At 48.8% G+C, this 18323-nt stretch overlaps 1 protein-coding gene across 2 annotated transcripts in view; it reads left to right on the forward strand.

The window, feature by feature from the left end:
• dclre1c (DNA cross-link repair 1C, PSO2 homolog (S. cerevisiae)) overlaps positions 1–18235 on the forward strand; it is a 42813-nt gene extending 24578 nt beyond the window's left edge. Inside the window, exons 7-14 of one of the 2 annotated variants that reach the window (XM_071331589.1) lie at positions 3419–3491; positions 7594–7734; positions 10563–10664; positions 11082–11218; positions 11750–11804; positions 12474–12562; positions 16030–16124; positions 16218–18235. In XM_071331589.1, the coding sequence (XP_071187690.1) occupies positions 3419–3491; positions 7594–7734; positions 10563–10664; positions 11082–11218; positions 11750–11804; positions 12474–12562; positions 16030–16124; positions 16218–16927 (1402 nt within the window). In that variant the 3' untranslated portion in view covers positions 16928–18235. The remainder of the gene's footprint in view (positions 1–3418; positions 3492–7593; positions 7735–10562; positions 10665–11081; positions 11219–11749; positions 11805–12473; positions 12563–16029; positions 16125–16217) is intronic. The other variant, XM_071331590.1, reaches the window with a different exon arrangement.
• Positions 18236–18323: the final 88 nt, after the last annotated feature.

Here is an 18323-nt window from a genome sequence, read left to right on the forward strand (position 1 = left end):
ATCGTGACCAGTGAGCTGAGATAAGGTGGAGCTTTACGTAGCATAGACTTATAGATGACCTGGAGCCAGTGGGTCTGGCGATGAATATGAAGCATCACCACCCTGGACGGTTCTGACTTAGAATATGTGGACAACTACAAAACCTAGGTGTCTGGCTAGACGGTAAACTCTCCTTCCAGACTCACATTAAACATCTCCAATCCAAAATTAAATCTAGAATCGGCTTTCTATTTCGCAACAAAGCGTCCTTCACTCACGCCGCCAAACTTACCCTAGTAAAACTGACTATCCTACCGATCCTCGACTTCGGCGATGTCATCTACAAAATAGCTTCCAATACTCTACTCAGCAAACTGGATGCAGTCTCTCACAGTGCCATCCGTTCTGTTACCAAATCACCTTATACCACCCACCACTGCGACTTGTATGCTCTAGTCGGCTGGCCCTCGCCGCCTTATCTCAGCTCGCTGGTCACCATAGCAGCCTTCACCTGTAGCACGCGCTCCAGCAGGTATATTTCACTGGTCATCCCCAAAGCCAATTCCTCCTTCGGCCGCCTTTCCTTCCAGTTCTCTGCTGCCAATGACTGGAACGAATTGCAAAAGTCACTGAAGCTGGAGACTTATTTCCCTCACCAACTTTAAACACCAGCTGTCAGAGCAGCTCACAGATCACTGCACCTGTACGTAGCCCATCTGTAAATAGCCCACCCAACTACCTCATCCCATATTGTACATTTTTTTTGCTCCTTTGCACCCCAGTATCTCTACTTGCACATCATCACTCCAGTGTTTAATTGCTAAATTGTAATTATTTCGCCACTATGGCCTATTTATTGCCTTACCTCCCTAATCTTACCTCATTTGCACACACTATATATAGATTTTTTTTCTATTGTGTTATTGACTGTACGTTTGTTTATGTGTGTTTATTCCATGTGTAATTCTGTGTTGTTTGTGTGGCACTGCTTTGCTTTATCTTGGCCAGGTCGCAGTTGTAAATGACAACTTGTTCTCAACTGGCCTACCTGGTTAAATAAAGGTGAAAAACAAATTGGGCATAGGACCTGTTTCAGGGGCCAACACAGTGCCTGAGGAAAGTATTCAGACCCCTTCACTTTTTCCACATTTTGTTACATTATAAAATGGATAGATACATTTTCTCTCATTAATCGATACACAATACCCCATAATGACAAAGTGAAAAGTTTTGTTAATTTTAGCAAATGTATTAAAAGTAAACAAATACCATATTTACATAAGTATTCAGACCCTTTGCTCTGAGACTCAAAATACTGTAGAGCTCAGGTGCGTCCTGTTTCCATTGATCATCCTTGATGTTTCTACAACTTGATTGGAGTCCACGATTTGGAAAGGCACACACCTGTCTATGTAAGGTTCCACAGTTGACAGGTAGAGCAAAAACCAAGCCATGAGGTTGAAGGAATCTTCCGTAGAGCTCCGAGACAGGATTGTGTCGAGGCACAGATCTGGGGAAGGGTACCCAAACAGTTCTGCAGCATTGAAGGTCACCAAGAACACATTGGTCTCAATCATTCTTAAATGAAAGAAGTTTGGAACCACCAAAACTCTTCCTAGAGCTGGCCGCCTGGCCAAACTGAGCAATCGGGGGAGAAGGGCCTTGGTCAGAGAGGTGACCAAGAACCCGATGGTCACTCTGACAGAGCTCCAGAGTTCCTCTGTGGAGATGGGAGAACCTTCCAGAAGGAAAACCATCTCTGCAGCACTCCACCAATCAGGCCTTTATGGTAGAGTGGCCAGACGGAAGCCACTCCTCAGTAAAAGGCACATGACAGCCCGCTTGGAATTTGCCAAAAGGCACCCAAAGGATTCTCAGACCATGAGAAACAAGATTGAACTCATTGGCCTGAATGCCAAGTGTCACGTCTGGAGGAAACCTGGCACCATCCCTACGGTGAGGCATGGTGGTGGCAGAATCATGCTGTGGGGATGTTTTTCAGTGGCAGGGAGTCAGGATCAAGGTAAAGACGAACGGAGCAAAGACAGAGATCCTTGATGAAAACCTGCTTCAGAGCACTCAGGACCTCAGACTGGGGCGAAGGTTCACCTTCTAACAGGCCAATGAACCTAAGCACACAGCCAAGACATCGCAGGAGTGGCTTCGGGACAAGTCTCTGGATGTCCTCGAGTGGCCCAGCCAGAGCCCGGGAATTTAACCCGATCGAAAATCTCTGGAGAGACCTGAAAATAGCTGTGCAGCGATGCTCCCTATCCAGCCTGACAGAGCTTGAGAGGATCTGCAAAGAAGAATGGGAGAAACTCTCCAAAAAGAGGTGTGTCAAGCTTGTAGCATCATATCTAAGAAGACTTGAGGCTGTAATCGCTGCCAAAAGTACTTCAACAAAGTACTGAGTAAAGGGTCTGAATACTTAAGTAAATGTGATATTTCAACAACAAAAAATTGTATTGTGATGTCATTATGGGGTATTGTGATGTCATTATGGGGTATTGTGATGTCATTATGGGGTATTGTGATGTCGTTATGGGGTATTGTGTCTAGATTGATGAGGGGAAAAAAACAACTTCCTCAATTTTAGAATAAGGCTGTAACATAACAAAATGTCAAAGTCAAGGGGTCTGAATACTTTGAATGCACTGTATGAGCCCAAACCCGGGGAAAAAAAGAATGATTGTGCTGTTATACAATACATAGCATATTACACATGGCAGAAAAACATTAAAACAGATTTAAGATGTCTTGGGTACGTAACTGGTATAGTCTAAATTAAACAAATTCAGAGTTAGCCTACAATTGTAGTGAATTTGTATTTGAATAGTTTAGTGTTTAATGGTCGAGATGGTTTGATGATGCTGAAGACTCACAACATGGGCCCAGATGACAAGACAGTGGATTATAGTGGAGATGGTTTAATGATGCTGAAGACTCACAACATGGGCCCAGATGACAAGACAGTGGATTATAGTGGAGATGGTTTAATGATGCTGAAGACTCACAACATGGGCCCAGATGACAAGACAGTGGATTATAGTGGAGATGGTTTGATGATGCTGAAAATTCACAATATGTGCCCATATAGGGCTGTTGCGGTCATGACAGCCAGTCTCATGGTAATTGACCGTTAATTAACATAAACACGGTTAGCATCTCCAGGCCTCCATCCATACAAACCGCTGATTGGAACATCTACATTTAGAAAAGTTGACCATAATCCACTGTGATGTTCTGTGCCCATATTGTTAATCAGCGTCATTAAACCTCCTCGACCTTAATAAACTGTCATCCGAGCCCTAACAGCACACACCAAGTACAACCGAGACAATATACAGTCACCCTTACCAGCACACACCAAGTACAACCGAGACAATATACAGTGGTCCTTAGTTCCAATGCCAGACCGTGTGCTGTGTTGTTTCAGGGTGAAAGACATCAAGAGTGTGTATCTGGACTCCACCTTTTACGACCCTCGCTTCTACCAGATCCCCAGCAGGGTGAGTGTGTGGGATTCTGAGAGAGCTAGAGAGAGAGAGCTAGAGAGAGAGCTAGAGAGAGAGAGAGCTAGAGAGGGAGCGAGAGCTAGAGAGGGAGCGAGAGCGAGAGCTAGAGAGGGAGCGAGAGCTAGAGAGGGAGCGAGAGCTAGAGAGGGAGCGAGAGCTAGAGAGGGATCGAGAGCTAGAGAGGGAGCGAGAGCTAGAGAGGGAGCGAGAGCTAGAGAGGGAGCGAGAGCTAGAGAGGGAGCTAGAGCTAGAGAGGGAGCGAGAGCTAGAGAGGGAGCTAGAGCTAGAGAGGGAGCGAGAGCTAGAGAGGGAGCGAGAGCTAGAGAGCGAGCTAGAGCTAGAGAGGGAGCGAGAGCTAGAGAGGGAGCGAGAGCTAGAGAGGGAGCGAGAGCTAGAGAGCGAGCTAGAGAGGGAGCGAGAGCTAGAGAGCGAGCTAGAGCTAGAGAGGGAGCGAGAGCTAGAGAGGGAGCGAGAGCTAGAGAGCGAGCTAGAGAGGGAGCGAGAGCTAGAGAGAGAGCTAGAGAGGGAGCGAGAGCTAGAGAGAGAGCTAGAGAGCGAGCTAGAGCTAGAGAGGGAGCGAGAGCTAGAGAGCGAGCTAGAGAGGGAGCGAGAGCTAGAGAGCGAGCGAGCTAGAGAGGGAGCGAGAGCTAGAGAGCTACAGAGAGAGAGCTAGAGAGCTACAGAGAGAGAGCTAGAGAGCGAGCGAGCTAGAGAGGGAGCGAGAGAGCGAGCGAGCTAGAGAGCGAGCTAGAGAGGGAGCGAGAGCTAGAGAGGGAGCGAGAGCTAGAGAGGGAGCGAGCTAGAGAGGGAGCGAGCTAGAGAGGGAGCGAGAGCTAGAGAGCTACAGAGAGAGAGCTACAGAGAGAGAGCTAGAGAGCGAGCGAGCGAGCTAGAGAGGGAGCGAGAGAGCGAGCGAGCTAGAGAGGGAGCGAGAGCTAGAGAGGGAGCGAGAGAGCTAGAGAGGGAGCGAGAGCTAGAGAGCTACAGAGAGCGAGCTAGAGAGGGAGCGAGAGCTAGAGAGCTACAGAGAGCGAGCTAGAGAGGGAGCGAGAGCTAGAGAGGGAGCGAGAGAGCTAGAGAGGGAGCGAGAGCTAGAGAGCTACAGAGAGCGAGCTAGAGAGGGAGCGAGAGCTAGAGAGGGAGCGAGAGCTAGAGAGCTAGAGAGGGAGCGAGAGCTAGAGAGCTACAGAGAGCGAGCTAGAGAGGGAGCGAGAGCTAGAGAGCTACAGAGAGCGAGCTAGAGAGGGAGCGAGAGCTAGAGAGGGAGCGAGAGAGCTAGAGAGGGAGCGAGAGCTAGAGAGCTACAGAGAGCGAGCTAGAGAGCTACAGAGAGCGAGCTAGAGAGGGAGCGAGAGCTAGAGCTAGAGAGGGAGCGAGAGCTAGAGAGCTACAGAGAGCGAGCGAGCTAGAGAGGGAGCGAGAGCTAGAGAGGGAGCGAGAGCTAGAGAGCGAGCGAGAGCTAGAGAGGGAGCGAGAGCTAGAGAGGGAGCGAGAGCTAGAGAGGGAGCGAGAGCTAGAGAGGGAGCGAGAGCTAGAGAGCGAGCTAGAGAGGGAGCGAGAGCTAGAGAGCGAGCTAGAGCTAGAGAGGGAGCGAGAGCTAGAGAGGGAGCGAGAGCTAGAGAGCGAGCTAGAGAGGGAGCGAGAGCTAGAGAGAGAGCTAGAGAGGGAGCGAGAGCTAGAGAGAGAGCTAGAGAGCGAGCTAGAGCTAGAGAGGGAGCGAGAGCTAGAGAGCGAGCTAGAGAGGGAGCGAGAGCTAGAGAGCGAGCGAGCTAGAGAGGGAGCGAGAGCTAGAGAGCTACAGAGAGAGAGCTAGAGAGCTACAGAGAGAGAGCTAGAGAGCGAGCGAGCTAGAGAGGGAGCGAGAGAGCGAGCGAGCTAGAGAGGGAGCTAGAGAGGGAGCGAGAGCTAGAGAGGGAGCGAGAGCTAGAGAGGGAGCGAGCTAGAGAGGGAGCGAGCTAGAGAGGGAGCGAGAGCTAGAGAGCTACAGAGAGAGAGCTAGAGAGCTACAGAGAGAGAGCTAGAGAGCGAGCGAGCGAGCTAGAGAGGGAGCGAGAGAGCGAGCGAGCTAGAGAGGGAGCGAGAGCTAGAGAGGGAGCGAGAGAGCTAGAGAGGGAGCGAGAGCTAGAGAGCTACAGAGAGCGAGCTAGAGAGGGAGCGAGAGCTAGAGAGCTACAGAGAGCGAGCTAGAGAGGGAGCGAGAGCTAGAGAGGGAGCGAGAGAGCTAGAGAGGGAGCGAGAGCTAGAGAGCTACAGAGAGCGAGCTAGAGAGGGAGCGAGAGCTAGAGAGGGAGCGAGAGCTAGAGAGCTAGAGAGGGAGCGAGAGCTAGAGAGCTACAGAGAGCGAGCTAGAGAGGGAGCGAGAGCTAGAGAGCTACAGAGAGCGAGCTAGAGAGGGAGCGAGAGCTAGAGAGGGAGCGAGAGAGCTAGAGAGGGAGCGAGAGCTAGAGAGCTACAGAGAGCGAGCTAGAGAGGGAGCGAGAGCTAGAGCTAGAGAGGGAGCGAGAGCTAGAGAGCTACAGAGAGCGAGCGAGCTAGAGAGGGAGCGAGAGCTAGAGAGGGAGCGAGAGCTAGAGAGGGAGCGAGAGCTAGAGAGGGAGCGAGCTAGAGAGGGAGCGAGCTAGAGAGGGAGCGAGAGCTAGAGAGCTACAGAGAGAGAGCTAGAGAGCTACAGAGAGAGAGCTAGAGAGCGAGCGAGCGAGCTAGAGAGGGAGCGAGAGAGCGAGCGAGCTAGAGAGGGAGCGAGAGCTAGAGAGGGAGCGAGAGAGCTAGAGAGGGAGCGAGAGCTAGAGAGCTACAGAGAGCGAGCTAGAGAGGGAGCGAGAGCTAGAGAGGGAGCGAGAGAGCTAGAGAGGGAGCGAGAGCTAGAGAGCTACAGAGAGCGAGCTAGAGAGGGAGCGAGAGCTAGAGAGGGAGCGAGAGAGCTAGAGAGGGAGCGAGAGCTAGAGCTAGAGAGGGAGCGAGAGCTAGAGAGCTAGAGAGGGAGCGAGAGCTAGAGAGCTACAGAGAGCGAGCTAGAGAGGGAGCGAGAGCTAGAGAGCTACAGAGAGCGAGCTAGAGAGGGAGCGAGAGCTAGAGCTAGAGAGGGAGCGAGAGCTAGAGAGCTACAGAGAGCGAGCGAGCTAGAGAGGGAGCGAGAGCTAGAGAGCTAGAGAGCGAGCGAGCTAGAGAGGGAGCGAGAGCTAGAGAGGGAGCGAGAGCTAGAGAGGGAGCTAGAGCTAGAGAGAGAGCTAGAGAGAGAGAGCTAGAGAGGGAGCGAGAGCTAGAGAGCGAGCGAGCTAGAGAGGGAGCGAGAGCTAGAGAGGGAGCAAGAGCTAGAGAGGGAGCTAGAGAGAGAGCTACAGAGAGCTAGAGAGAGAGAGAGCTAGAGAGAGAGAGCTAGAGAGGGAGCGAGAGCTAGAGAGAGAGAGCTAGAGAGAGCTAGAGAGCGAGCGAGCTAGAGAGGGAGCGAGAGCTAGAGAGAGAGCTAGAGAGAGCGAGCTAGAGAGGGAGCGAGAGCTAGAGAGCTACAGAGAGCGAGCTAGAGAGGGAGCGAGAGCTAGAGAGGGAGCGAGAGAGCTAGAGAGGGAGCGAGAGCTAGAGAGGGAGCGAGAGAGCTAGAGAGGGAGCGAGAGCTAGAGAGCTACAGAGAGCGAGCTAGAGAGCGAGCTAGAGAGGGAGCGAGAGCTAGAGAGCTACAGAGAGCGAGCTAGAGAGGGAGCGAGCTAGAGAGGGAGCGAGAGCTAGAGAGCTACAGAGAGCGAGCTAGAGAGGGAGCGAGAGCTAGAGAGGGAGCGAGAGCGAGAGCTAGAGAGGGAGCGAGAGCTAGAGAGGGAGCGAGCTACAGAGACAGAGAGGGGGCGAGAGAGCTAGAGGGAGAGAGAGAGAGCTAGAGAGCTACAGAGAGAGAGCTAGAGAGCGAGCGAGCTACAGAGACAGAGAGAGGGCGAGAGATCTAGAGAGAGAGAGAGAGAGCTAGAGAGAGAGAGAGCTAGAGAGCGAGCTACAGAGTGTGTGTGTAGGAGACCTGTCTACATGCTATCCGGGGGCTGGTACAGGACTGGGTCAGTAGGAGTGTGTACCATACAGTGTGTGTGTGTGTGTGTGTGTGTGTGTGTAGGAGACGTGTCTACATGCTATCCGGGGGCTGGTACAGGACTGGGTCAGTAGGAGTGTGTACCATACAGTGTGGCTGAACTGTAAAGCTGCATATGGATATGAATACCTCTTCACTAACCTGGGGAACGAGTTTCACACACAGGTAGGTGACCAACACATACGGATATGAATACCTCTTCACTAACCTGGGGAACGAGTTTCACACACAGGTAGGTGACCAACACATACGGATATGAATACCTCTTCACTAACCTGGGGAACGAGTTTCACACACAGGTAGGTGACCAACACATATGGATATGAATACCTCTTCACTAACCTGGGGAACGAGTTCCACACACAGGTAGGTGACCAACACATACGGATATGAATACCTCTTCACTAACCTGGGGAACGAGTTCCACACACAGGTAGGTGACCAACACATACGGATATGAATACCTCTTCACTAACCTGGGGAACGAGTTCCACACACAGGTAGGTGACCAACACATACGGATATGAATACCTCTTCACTAACCTGGGGAACGAGTTCCACACACAGGTAGGTGACCAACACATACGGATATGAATACCTCTTCACTAACCTGGGGAACGAGTTCCACACACAGGTAGGTGACCAACACATATGGATATGAATACCTCTTCACTAACCTGGGGAACGAGTTTCACACACAGGTAGGTGACCAACACATACGGATATGAATACCTCTTCACTAACCTGGGGAACGAGTTCCACACACAGGTAGGTGACCAACACATACGGATATGAATACCTCTTCACTAACCTGGGGAACGAGTTCCACACACAGGTAGGTGACCAACACATATGGATATGAATACCTCTTCACTAACCTGGGGAACGAGTTTCACACACAGGTAGGTGACCAACACATATGGATATGAATACCTCTTCACTAACCTGGGGAATGAGTTTCACACACAGGTAGGTGACCAACACATATGGATATGAATACCTCTTCACTAACCTGGGGAACGAGTTTCACACACAGGTAGGTGACCAACACATATGGATATGAATACCTCTTCACTAACCTGGGGAACGAGTTTCACACACAGGTAGGTGACCAACACATATGGATATGAATACCTCTTCACTAACCTGGGGAATGAGTTCCACACACAGGTAGGTGACCAACACATACGGATATGAATACCTCTTCACTAACCTGGGGAACGAGTTCCACACACAGGTAGGTGACCAACACATACGGATATGAATACCTCTTCACTAACCTGGGGAACGAGTTCCACACACAGGTAGGTGACCAACACATATGGATATGAATACCTCTTCACTAACCTGGGGAACGAGTTTCACACACAGGTAGGTGACCAACACATATGGATATGAATACCTCTTCACTAACCTGGGGAATGAGTTTCACACACAGGTAGGTGACCAACACATATGGATATGAATACCTCTTCACTAACCTGGGGAACGAGTTTCACACACAGGTAGGTGACCAACACATATGGATATGAATACCTCTTCACTAACCTGGGGAACGAGTTTCACACACAGGTAGGTGACCAACACATATGGATATGAATACCTCTTCACTAACCTGGGGAATGAGTTCCACACACAGGTAGGTGACCAACACATATGGATATGAATACCTCTTCACTAACCTGGGGAACGAGTTTCACACACAGGTAGGTGACCAACACATACGGATATGAATACCTCTTCACTAACCTGGGGAACGAGTTTCACACACAGGTAGGTGACCAACACATACGGATATGAATACCTCTTCACTAACCTGGGGAACGAGTTCCACACACAGGTAGGTGACCAACACATACGGATATGAATACCTCTTCACTAACCTGGGGAACGAGTTCCACACACAGGTAGGTGACCAACACATACGGATATGAATACCTCTTCACTAACCTGGGGAACGAGTTCCACACACAGGTAGGTGACCAACACATATGGATATGAATACCTCTTCACTAACCTGGGGAACGAGTTTCACACACAGGTAGGTGACCAACACATACGGATATGAATACCTCTTCACTAACCTGGGGAACGAGTTTCACACACAGGTAGGTGACCAACACATATGGATATGAATACCTCTTCACTAACCTGGGGAATGAGTTTCACACACAGGTAGGTGACCAACACATATGGATATGAATACCTCTTCACTAACCTGGGGAACGAGTTCCACACACAGGTAGGTGACCAACACATACGGATATGAATACCTCTTCACTAACCTGGGGAACGAGTTCCACACACAGGTAGGTGACCAACACATACGGATATGAATACTCTTCACTAACCTGGGGAACGAGTTCCACACACAGGTAGGTGACCAACACTTACCTCTTAAGGATCCGCCCCTTTTTTCAATTTCCGCCTAAAATGACCCAAATCTGTCTGTAGTTCAGGACCTGAAGCAGGGATATGCATATTCTTGGTACCATTTGAAAGGAAACACTTTGAAGTTTGTGGAAATGTGAAATGAATGTAGGAGAATATAACACAATAGATCTGATAAAAGATAATACAAAGAAGATTCCATCTTCTTTGAAATGCAAGAGAAAGGCCATAATGTATTATTCCAGCCCAGGTGCAATTTAGATTTTGGCCACTAGATGGCAGCAGTGTATGTGCAAAGTTTTAGACTGATCCAATGAACCATTGCATTTCTTAAAAAAAACATGTATCAAGACTGCCCAAATGTGCCTAATTTGTTTATTAATAACTTTAAGTTCATAATTGTGCACTCTCCTCAAACAATAGCATGGTATTCTTACACTGTAATAGCTACTGTAAATTGGACAGTGCAGTTAGATTAACAAGAATTTAAGCTTTCTGCCAATATCAGATATGTCTATGTCCTGGGAACGTTCTTGTTACTTACAACCTCATGCTAATCGCATTAGCCTTAGTTAGCTCAACTGTCCCGTGGTGTGTTGTAGATTCATGTCAAGAGCCTGGACATGTTTAAGAAGATGCCAGAGATTCTGAGTCATGTGACCACGGATCGAGCCACTCAGATCCATGCCTGCCGTCACCCCAAGGTAACGCTGCTACACGCCCCCTTTCTCTTAGCAACCCCTAACCAATAGAAACATGTTGTTGTGTAGGAGGAGGAGTCCTAACCAATAGAAACATGTTGTTGTGTAGGAGGAGGAGTCCTAACCAATAGAAACATGTTGTTGTGTAGGAGGAGGAGTCCTAACCAATAGAAACATGTTGTTGTGTAGGAGGAGGAGTCCTAACCAATAGAAACATGTTGTTGTGTAGGAGGAGGAGTCCTAACCAATAGAAACATGTTGTGGTGTAGGAGGAGGAGTCCTAACCAATAGAAACATGTTGTTGTGTAGGAGGAGGAGTCCTAACCAATAGAAACATGTTGTGTAGGAGGAGGAGTCCTAACCAATAGAAACATGTTGTGGTGTAGGAGTCCTAACCAATAGAAACATGTTGTTGTGTAGGAGGAGGAGTTTGTGCGTGGCAGCAGACTGCCGTGTGGCTCCTCTGCATCAGATGGAACTCCTCTAAACATCATCAGTATCAAACCCTCCACCATGTGGTTTGGAGAGAGAACACAGAGGACCAAGGTTATCGTCAGGTACACACACTCAGAGAAACACACACACACTCAGAGAAACACACACACACTCACACTCAGAGAAACACACACACTCAGAGAAACACACACACTCAGAGAAACACACACACTCAGAGAAACACACACACACTCAGAGAAACACACTCAGAGAAACACACACACTCAGAGAAACACACACACTCAGAGAAACACACACACACACTCAGAGAAACACACACACACACTCAGCGAAACACACACACTCAGAGAAACACACACACACACTCAGAGAAACACACACACTCAGAGAAACACACACACTCAGAGAAACACACACACACACTCAGAGAAACACACACACTCAGAGAAACACACACACTCAGAGAAACACACACACACTCAGAGAAACACACACACTCAGAGAAACACACACACACTCAGAGAAACACACAGACACTCAGAGAAACACACACACACTCAGAGAAACACTCACAGAAACACACTCAGAGAGAAACACACACATTATCTTACACAGATGTGTAATGTTTTCAGGACAGGCGCCAGTTCCTACAGAGCCTGCTTTTCCTTCCACTCATCCTACTCAGAGGTGAGACACCTGTTTGTGTCTGTCTGTCTGCCTGCCTGTCTGTCCTTCCACTCATCCAACTCAGAGGTGAGACACCTGTCTGTCTGCCTGTCTGCTTTTCCTTCCACTCATCCTACTCAGAGGTGAGACACCTGTCTGTCTGTCTGCTTTTCCTTCCACTCATCCTACTCAGAGGTGAGACGTCTGTCTGTCTGTCTGCCTGCTTTTCCTTCCACTCATCCTACTCAGAGGTGAGACACCTGTCTGTCTGTCTGCTTTTCCTTCCACTCATCCTACTCAGAGGTGAGACGTCTGTCTGTCTGTCTGCCTGCTTTTCCTTCCACTCATCCTACTCAGAGGTGAGACACCTGTCTGTCTGTCTGTCTCTGCTTTTCCTTCCACTCATCCTACTCAGAGGTGAGACACCTGTCTGTCTGTCTGCCTGTCTGTCTGTCTGCCTGCTTTTCCTTCCACTCATCCTACTCAGAGGTGAGACACCTGTCTGTCTGTCTGCTTTTCCTTCCACTCATCCTACTCAGAGGTGAAACACCTGTCTGTGTCTGTCTAGCTGTGTCTGTCTGTGTCTGTCTGCCTGTCTGTGTCTGTATGTCTGTCTGCCTGTCTGTGTCTGTCTGTCTGTCTGCCTGTCTGTCTCTGTGTGTGATACTCTTCTCTTCTTCCTGTTTTCAGATCAAAGACTTCCTGTCTTATCTCCAGCCAATCAACATCTACCCCAGTGTCATTCCTATTGGCCGAACTCACGCTGATGTCACAGAGCTGTGAGCCAGTCACCCTCTACACACTGAATGTCTTCTCTACACCCCAACCCCCTTACACCCCAACCCCCTTACCCCCTAATACCCCAACCCCCTTACACCCTAATACCCCTACCCCCCAATACCCCAACCCCCTAATACCCCCGTACCCCCTAATACCCATACCCCCTTACACCATAATACCCTTACCCCCTAATACCATACCCCCTTACACCCTAATAACATACCCCTTACCCCCTAATACCCCTACCCCTTTACACCCTAATACCATACCCCCTTACACCCTAATACCCCTTTCCTCCCTAATACCCATACCCCATTACCCCCTAATACCCATACCCCTTTACCCCCTAATACCCATACCCCTTTACCCCCTAATACCCATACCCCTTTACACCCTAATACCCATACCTCCTTACCCCCTAATACCCATACCTCTTTACCCCCTAATACCCATACCCCTTTACCCCCTAATACCCATACCCCTTTACCCCCTAATACCCATACCCCCTTACACCCTAATACCCATACCCCTTTACACCCTAATACCCCATTACCCATACCCCTTTACCCCCTAATACCCATACCCCTTTACCCCCTAATACCCATACCCCTTTACACCCTAATACCCATACCCCATTACACCCTAATACCCATACCCCTTTACCCCCTAATACCCCTTTACACCCTAATACCCATACCCCATTACCCCCTAATACCCATACCCCTTTACACCCTAATACCCATACCCCTTTACCCCCTAATACCCATACCCCTTTACACCCTAATACCCATACCCCTTTACACCCTAATACCCATACCCCTTTACCCCCTAATACCCATACCCCTTTACCCCCTAATACCCATACCCCTTTACACCCTAATACCCATACCCCTTTACACCCTAATACCCATACCCCTTTACACCCTAATACCCATACCCCTTTACCCCCTAATACCCATACCCCTTTACACCCTAATACCATACCCCTTTACACCCTAATACCCATACCCCTTTACACCCTAATACCCATACCCCATTACACCCTAATACCCATACCCCTTTACCCCCTAATACCCCTTTACACCCTAATACCCATACCCCATTACCCCCTAATACCCATACCCCTTTACACCCTAATACCCATACCCCTTTACACCCTAATACCCATACCCCTTTACCCCCTAATACCCATACCCCTTTACACCCTAATACCATACCCCTTTACACCCTAATACCCATACCCCTTTACACCCTAATACCCATACCCCTTTACACCCTAATACCCATACCCCATTACACCCTAATACCCATACCCCTTTACCCCCTAATACCCCTTTACACCCTAATACCCATACCCCATTACCCCCTAATACCCATACCCCTTTACACCCTAATACCCATACCCCTTTACACCCTAATACCCATACCCCTTTACCCCCTAATACCCATACCCCTTTACACCCTAATACCATACCCCTTTACACCCTAATACCCATACCCCTTTACACCCTAATACCCATACCCCTTTACACCCTAATACCCATACCCCTTTACACCCTAATACCCATACCCCTTTACCCCCTAATACCCATACCCCTTTACACCCTAATACCCATACCCCTTTACCCCCTAATACCCATACCCCTTTACACCCTAATACCCATACCCCTTTACCCCCTAATACCCATACCCCTTTACACCCTAATACCCATACCCCTTTACACCCTAATACCCATACCCCTTTACACCCTAATACCCATACCCCTTTACCCCCTAATACCCATACCCCTTTACACCCTAATACCCATACCCCCTTATACCCCTTTACACCCCTTTACCCATACCCCTTTACACCCTAATACCCATACCCCTTTACACCCTAATACCCATACCCCTTTACACCCTAATACCCATACCCCCATACCCCAACCCCCTAATACCCCAACCCCCTAATACCCCAATACCCATACCCCTTTACACCCTAATACCCATACCCCTTTACACCCCAATACCCTTACCCCCTAATACCCCAACCCCCTAATACCCCAATACCCATACCCCCTACTACCCCAACCCCCTTACACAACACTATGAAACAAAGTTAAATTATATAAATAATGATAGTAAAAAGCTTTGCAGCACTTTAAATTACATTTTGGGAAGAAAAGCCAACTCTGCTCCTTCATTCATTGAATGATATTGCAAACTACTTTAATGACTTTTTCATTGACAAGATTAGCAAACTTAGAGATGACATGCCAGCAACAAACGCTGACACTACACATCCAAGTATATCGGACCAAATTATGAAAGACAAGGATTGTACTTTTGAATTACGTAAAGTCAGTGTCTATCAACAATGACAAGCCACCAGGGTCTGACAATCTAGATGGAAAATGACTGAGGATAATAGCAGACGATATTGCCACTCCTATTTGCCACATCTTCATTTTAAGCCTACTAGAAGGTGTGCCCTCAGGCCTGGAGGGAAGCGATTCCCCTACCTAAGGATAGCAAAGCCCCCTTTACTGGCTCAAATAGCCCAACAATCAGTCTCTTACCAACACTTAGTAAACTTTTTGGAGAAAATGGTGTTTGACCAGATACGATGCTGTTTCACAGTAAACAAATTGACAACAGACTTTCAGCTTATAGGGAAGGACATTCAACAAGCACAGCACTTACACAGATGACTGATGATTGGCTAAGAGAAATTGATGATAAAATGATTGTGGGGGCTGTCTTGTTAGACTTCAGTGCAGCTTTTGACATTATTGATCACAGTCTGCTGCTGGAAAGACATATGTGTTATGGCTTTACACCCCCTGCTATGATGTGGATAAAGAGTTACCTGTCTAACAGAATACAGAGGGTGTTCTTTAAGCCTCTCCAACATAATCCAGGTAGAATCAGGAATTCCCCAGGGCAGCTGTCTAGGCCCCTTACTTGTTTCAATCTTAACTAACGACATGCCACTGACTGAGTAAAGCCAGAGTGTCTATGTATGTGGATGACTCAACACTGTACACGTCAGTTACTACAGAGACTGAAATGACAGCAACACTCAACAAAGAGCTGCAGTTAGTTTCAGAGTGGGTGGCAAGGAATAAGTTAGCCCTAAATATTTCTAAAACTAAAAGCATTGTATTTGGAACAAAACACTCACTAAACCCTAAACCTCAACTACAATTCACCACAGGTGGACTCCAATTAAATATCAAGGATGATCAATGGAAACAAGATGCACCTGAGCTCTATTTTGAGTCTCATATCAAAGGGTCTGAATACTAATCAGGCCCTGATGTGAATCAGCTTTCTGTGTAGATGCATTAAATCATTGTTTTCCTCCATTGTAGAATAAGGCTGTAACGTAACAAACTGTGGAACGAGGGAAGGGGTCTGAATACTTTCCAAATGCACTGCATTTGTTACCGTATTGTGTGAATGTGTAACTGTATGTCTCCAGGTTGAAGTCTATGTGTAGGGACGTGTCCTCTCCAGCTGTGATCTACAGACCTCTGGGAACACTGAAACGCACCAGACCAGAGCAGCACACCCACGGTGAGACTCTCTCTCCTGACCACAGCCAGCTGCCCCAACCATACCTTCTACATTATTTCACTGTTTGGTGATTGGCTCTGTTGTTTATATCAGATGTGGACCGTGCTGATTGGCTGTTTGAGGGGGCGGACCTGGCCCCTGTCAGGAAGAGGGTGATGATGCAGGAGGCCACACCCACAACGCTCCCTAACCCTCCCGACGAACCTCTACCCCTAACACACACACCTCTCATCACAGGAGACTACATGGACTGTACCGAATCTAATGATGATGATGATGAGGAGGAGAGAGACCTGGAGGAAGATGAGAGAGGTGGGGAGGAGAGAGACGAGGGGTCTGTATCTAATTCTGGCACCCCTCCTCGCTGGGAGGAGTTTTTCACCACGGAGATACTGACGGACAGCCAGACCAGCCAACCAAACTCCTGCTCTCACACAAGCCCCTCCCACTCCACACTCACAGGCTCCCAGACCCCAGAGCTGTTTGTTGATGACTCCGCCAAACTCCCCTCGCCGTCAATTCCTCTCTCGGCTGGGCGAGGCCCGAGTCAGGCTGACAGCATGCTCATCCAATCAGAAGACCGGTGTCAGGGAGATGCATTGACCAATCTGGATGCTGGGGGGGAGGAGAGTGGCAGCCACACTCACCAATCAGAGCCAACGGAGTCTCAGGTGTCATCGGACTTTGACATCCCGTCTACGCCGGATTCACACACACCTGGACCAGACGACCTCAGCGATCTGTACAGGAGACTGGCCGCTGGAGAGGAATTGGTCATCAGCACAGGAAGTCAGTCCCTCTGACCAGGTCTAACTCTTTGTATATAGACAGAGGGAAGAGGTCATCAGGACAGGAAGTCAGTCCCTCTGACCATGTCTAACTCTTTGTATATAGACAGAGGGAAGAGGTCATCAGGACAGGAAGTCAGTCCCTCTGACCATGTCTAACTCTTTGTATATAGACAGAGGGAAGAGGTCATCAGGACAGGAAGTCAGTCCCTCTGACCATGTCTAACTCTTTGTATATAGGACAGAGGGAAGAGGTCATCAGGACAGGAAGTCAGTCCCTCTGACCATGTCTAACTCTTTGTATATAGGACAGGAAGTCAGTCCCTCTGACCATGTCTAACTCTTTGTATATAGACAGAGGGGAGAGGTCATCAGGACAGGAAGTCAGTCCCTCTGACCATGTCTAACTCTTTGTATATAGGACAGAGGTCATCAGGACAGGAAATCAGTCCACCCACTAGTTTCTTCTGATTCACATCAATCACCTGAAGCAGACCAGACCCAGCTGCTAATGCATTGGTGCCTATGGGAGAGCAGTCACCTGAAGCAGACCAAACCCAGCTGCTAATGCATTGGTGCCTATGGGAGAGCAATCACCTGAAGCAGACCAAACCCAGCTGCTAATGCATTGGTGCCTATGGGAGAGCAGTCACCTGAAGCAGACCAAACCCAGCTGCTAATGCATTGGTGCCTATGGGAGAGCAATCACCTGAAGCAGACCAAACCCAGCTGCTAATGCATTGGTGCCTATGGGAGAGCAATCACCTGAAGCAGACCAAACCCAGCTGCTAATGCATTGGTGTCTATGGGAGAGCAGTCACCTGAAGCAGACCAAACCCAGCTGCTAATGCATTGGTGCCTATGGGAGAGCAGTCACCTGAAGCAGAGCGGAACTTTGTGGCCATGATATACAGTAGCTTAGTCATTTCCGAACCGGAGCACCCAATGCTCAGATCATTCCATCCAGGTGACTACTTTAAAATGGTGGTAGCCCTCAATGTCCAGGTTATATGTAAGAGGAGTCCATCTCTGTTATAGTTTCGATGGATGATTGTCAAGAACCCACAATAATTGTTTTCGGGTGAGAAAGACGACTTGATGAATGCATATATACGATTTCCTGTGTGGCGCCGTACGCTAATCTACACAGACCTTACCCATGCTCTACTTTGTTACAGAGACACCATAGCTATGCCCTACATACACACGTACCCTGCCAGCTGCACACCTGGCCTATCAGGGCTAAGAGAAACCACAGCTACTCCCCTCGACCACCCTGTGAAATGTTCAGTAGGGAACACAGTAACATCTTCCACCCAGAACTGGAGTCTGCTCCTGAGAGACCACAGAAAGACTACCGCTGTTGTGAACTGTAGAGAATAAAGTCTGTTGTGAACTGTAGAGAATAAAG

The sequence above is a fragment of the Salvelinus alpinus genome, chromosome 11, assembly GCF_045679555.1.
Source record: "Salvelinus alpinus chromosome 11, SLU_Salpinus.1, whole genome shotgun sequence".
NCBI classification, from domain to species: domain Eukaryota; kingdom Metazoa; phylum Chordata; class Actinopteri; order Salmoniformes; family Salmonidae; genus Salvelinus; species Salvelinus alpinus.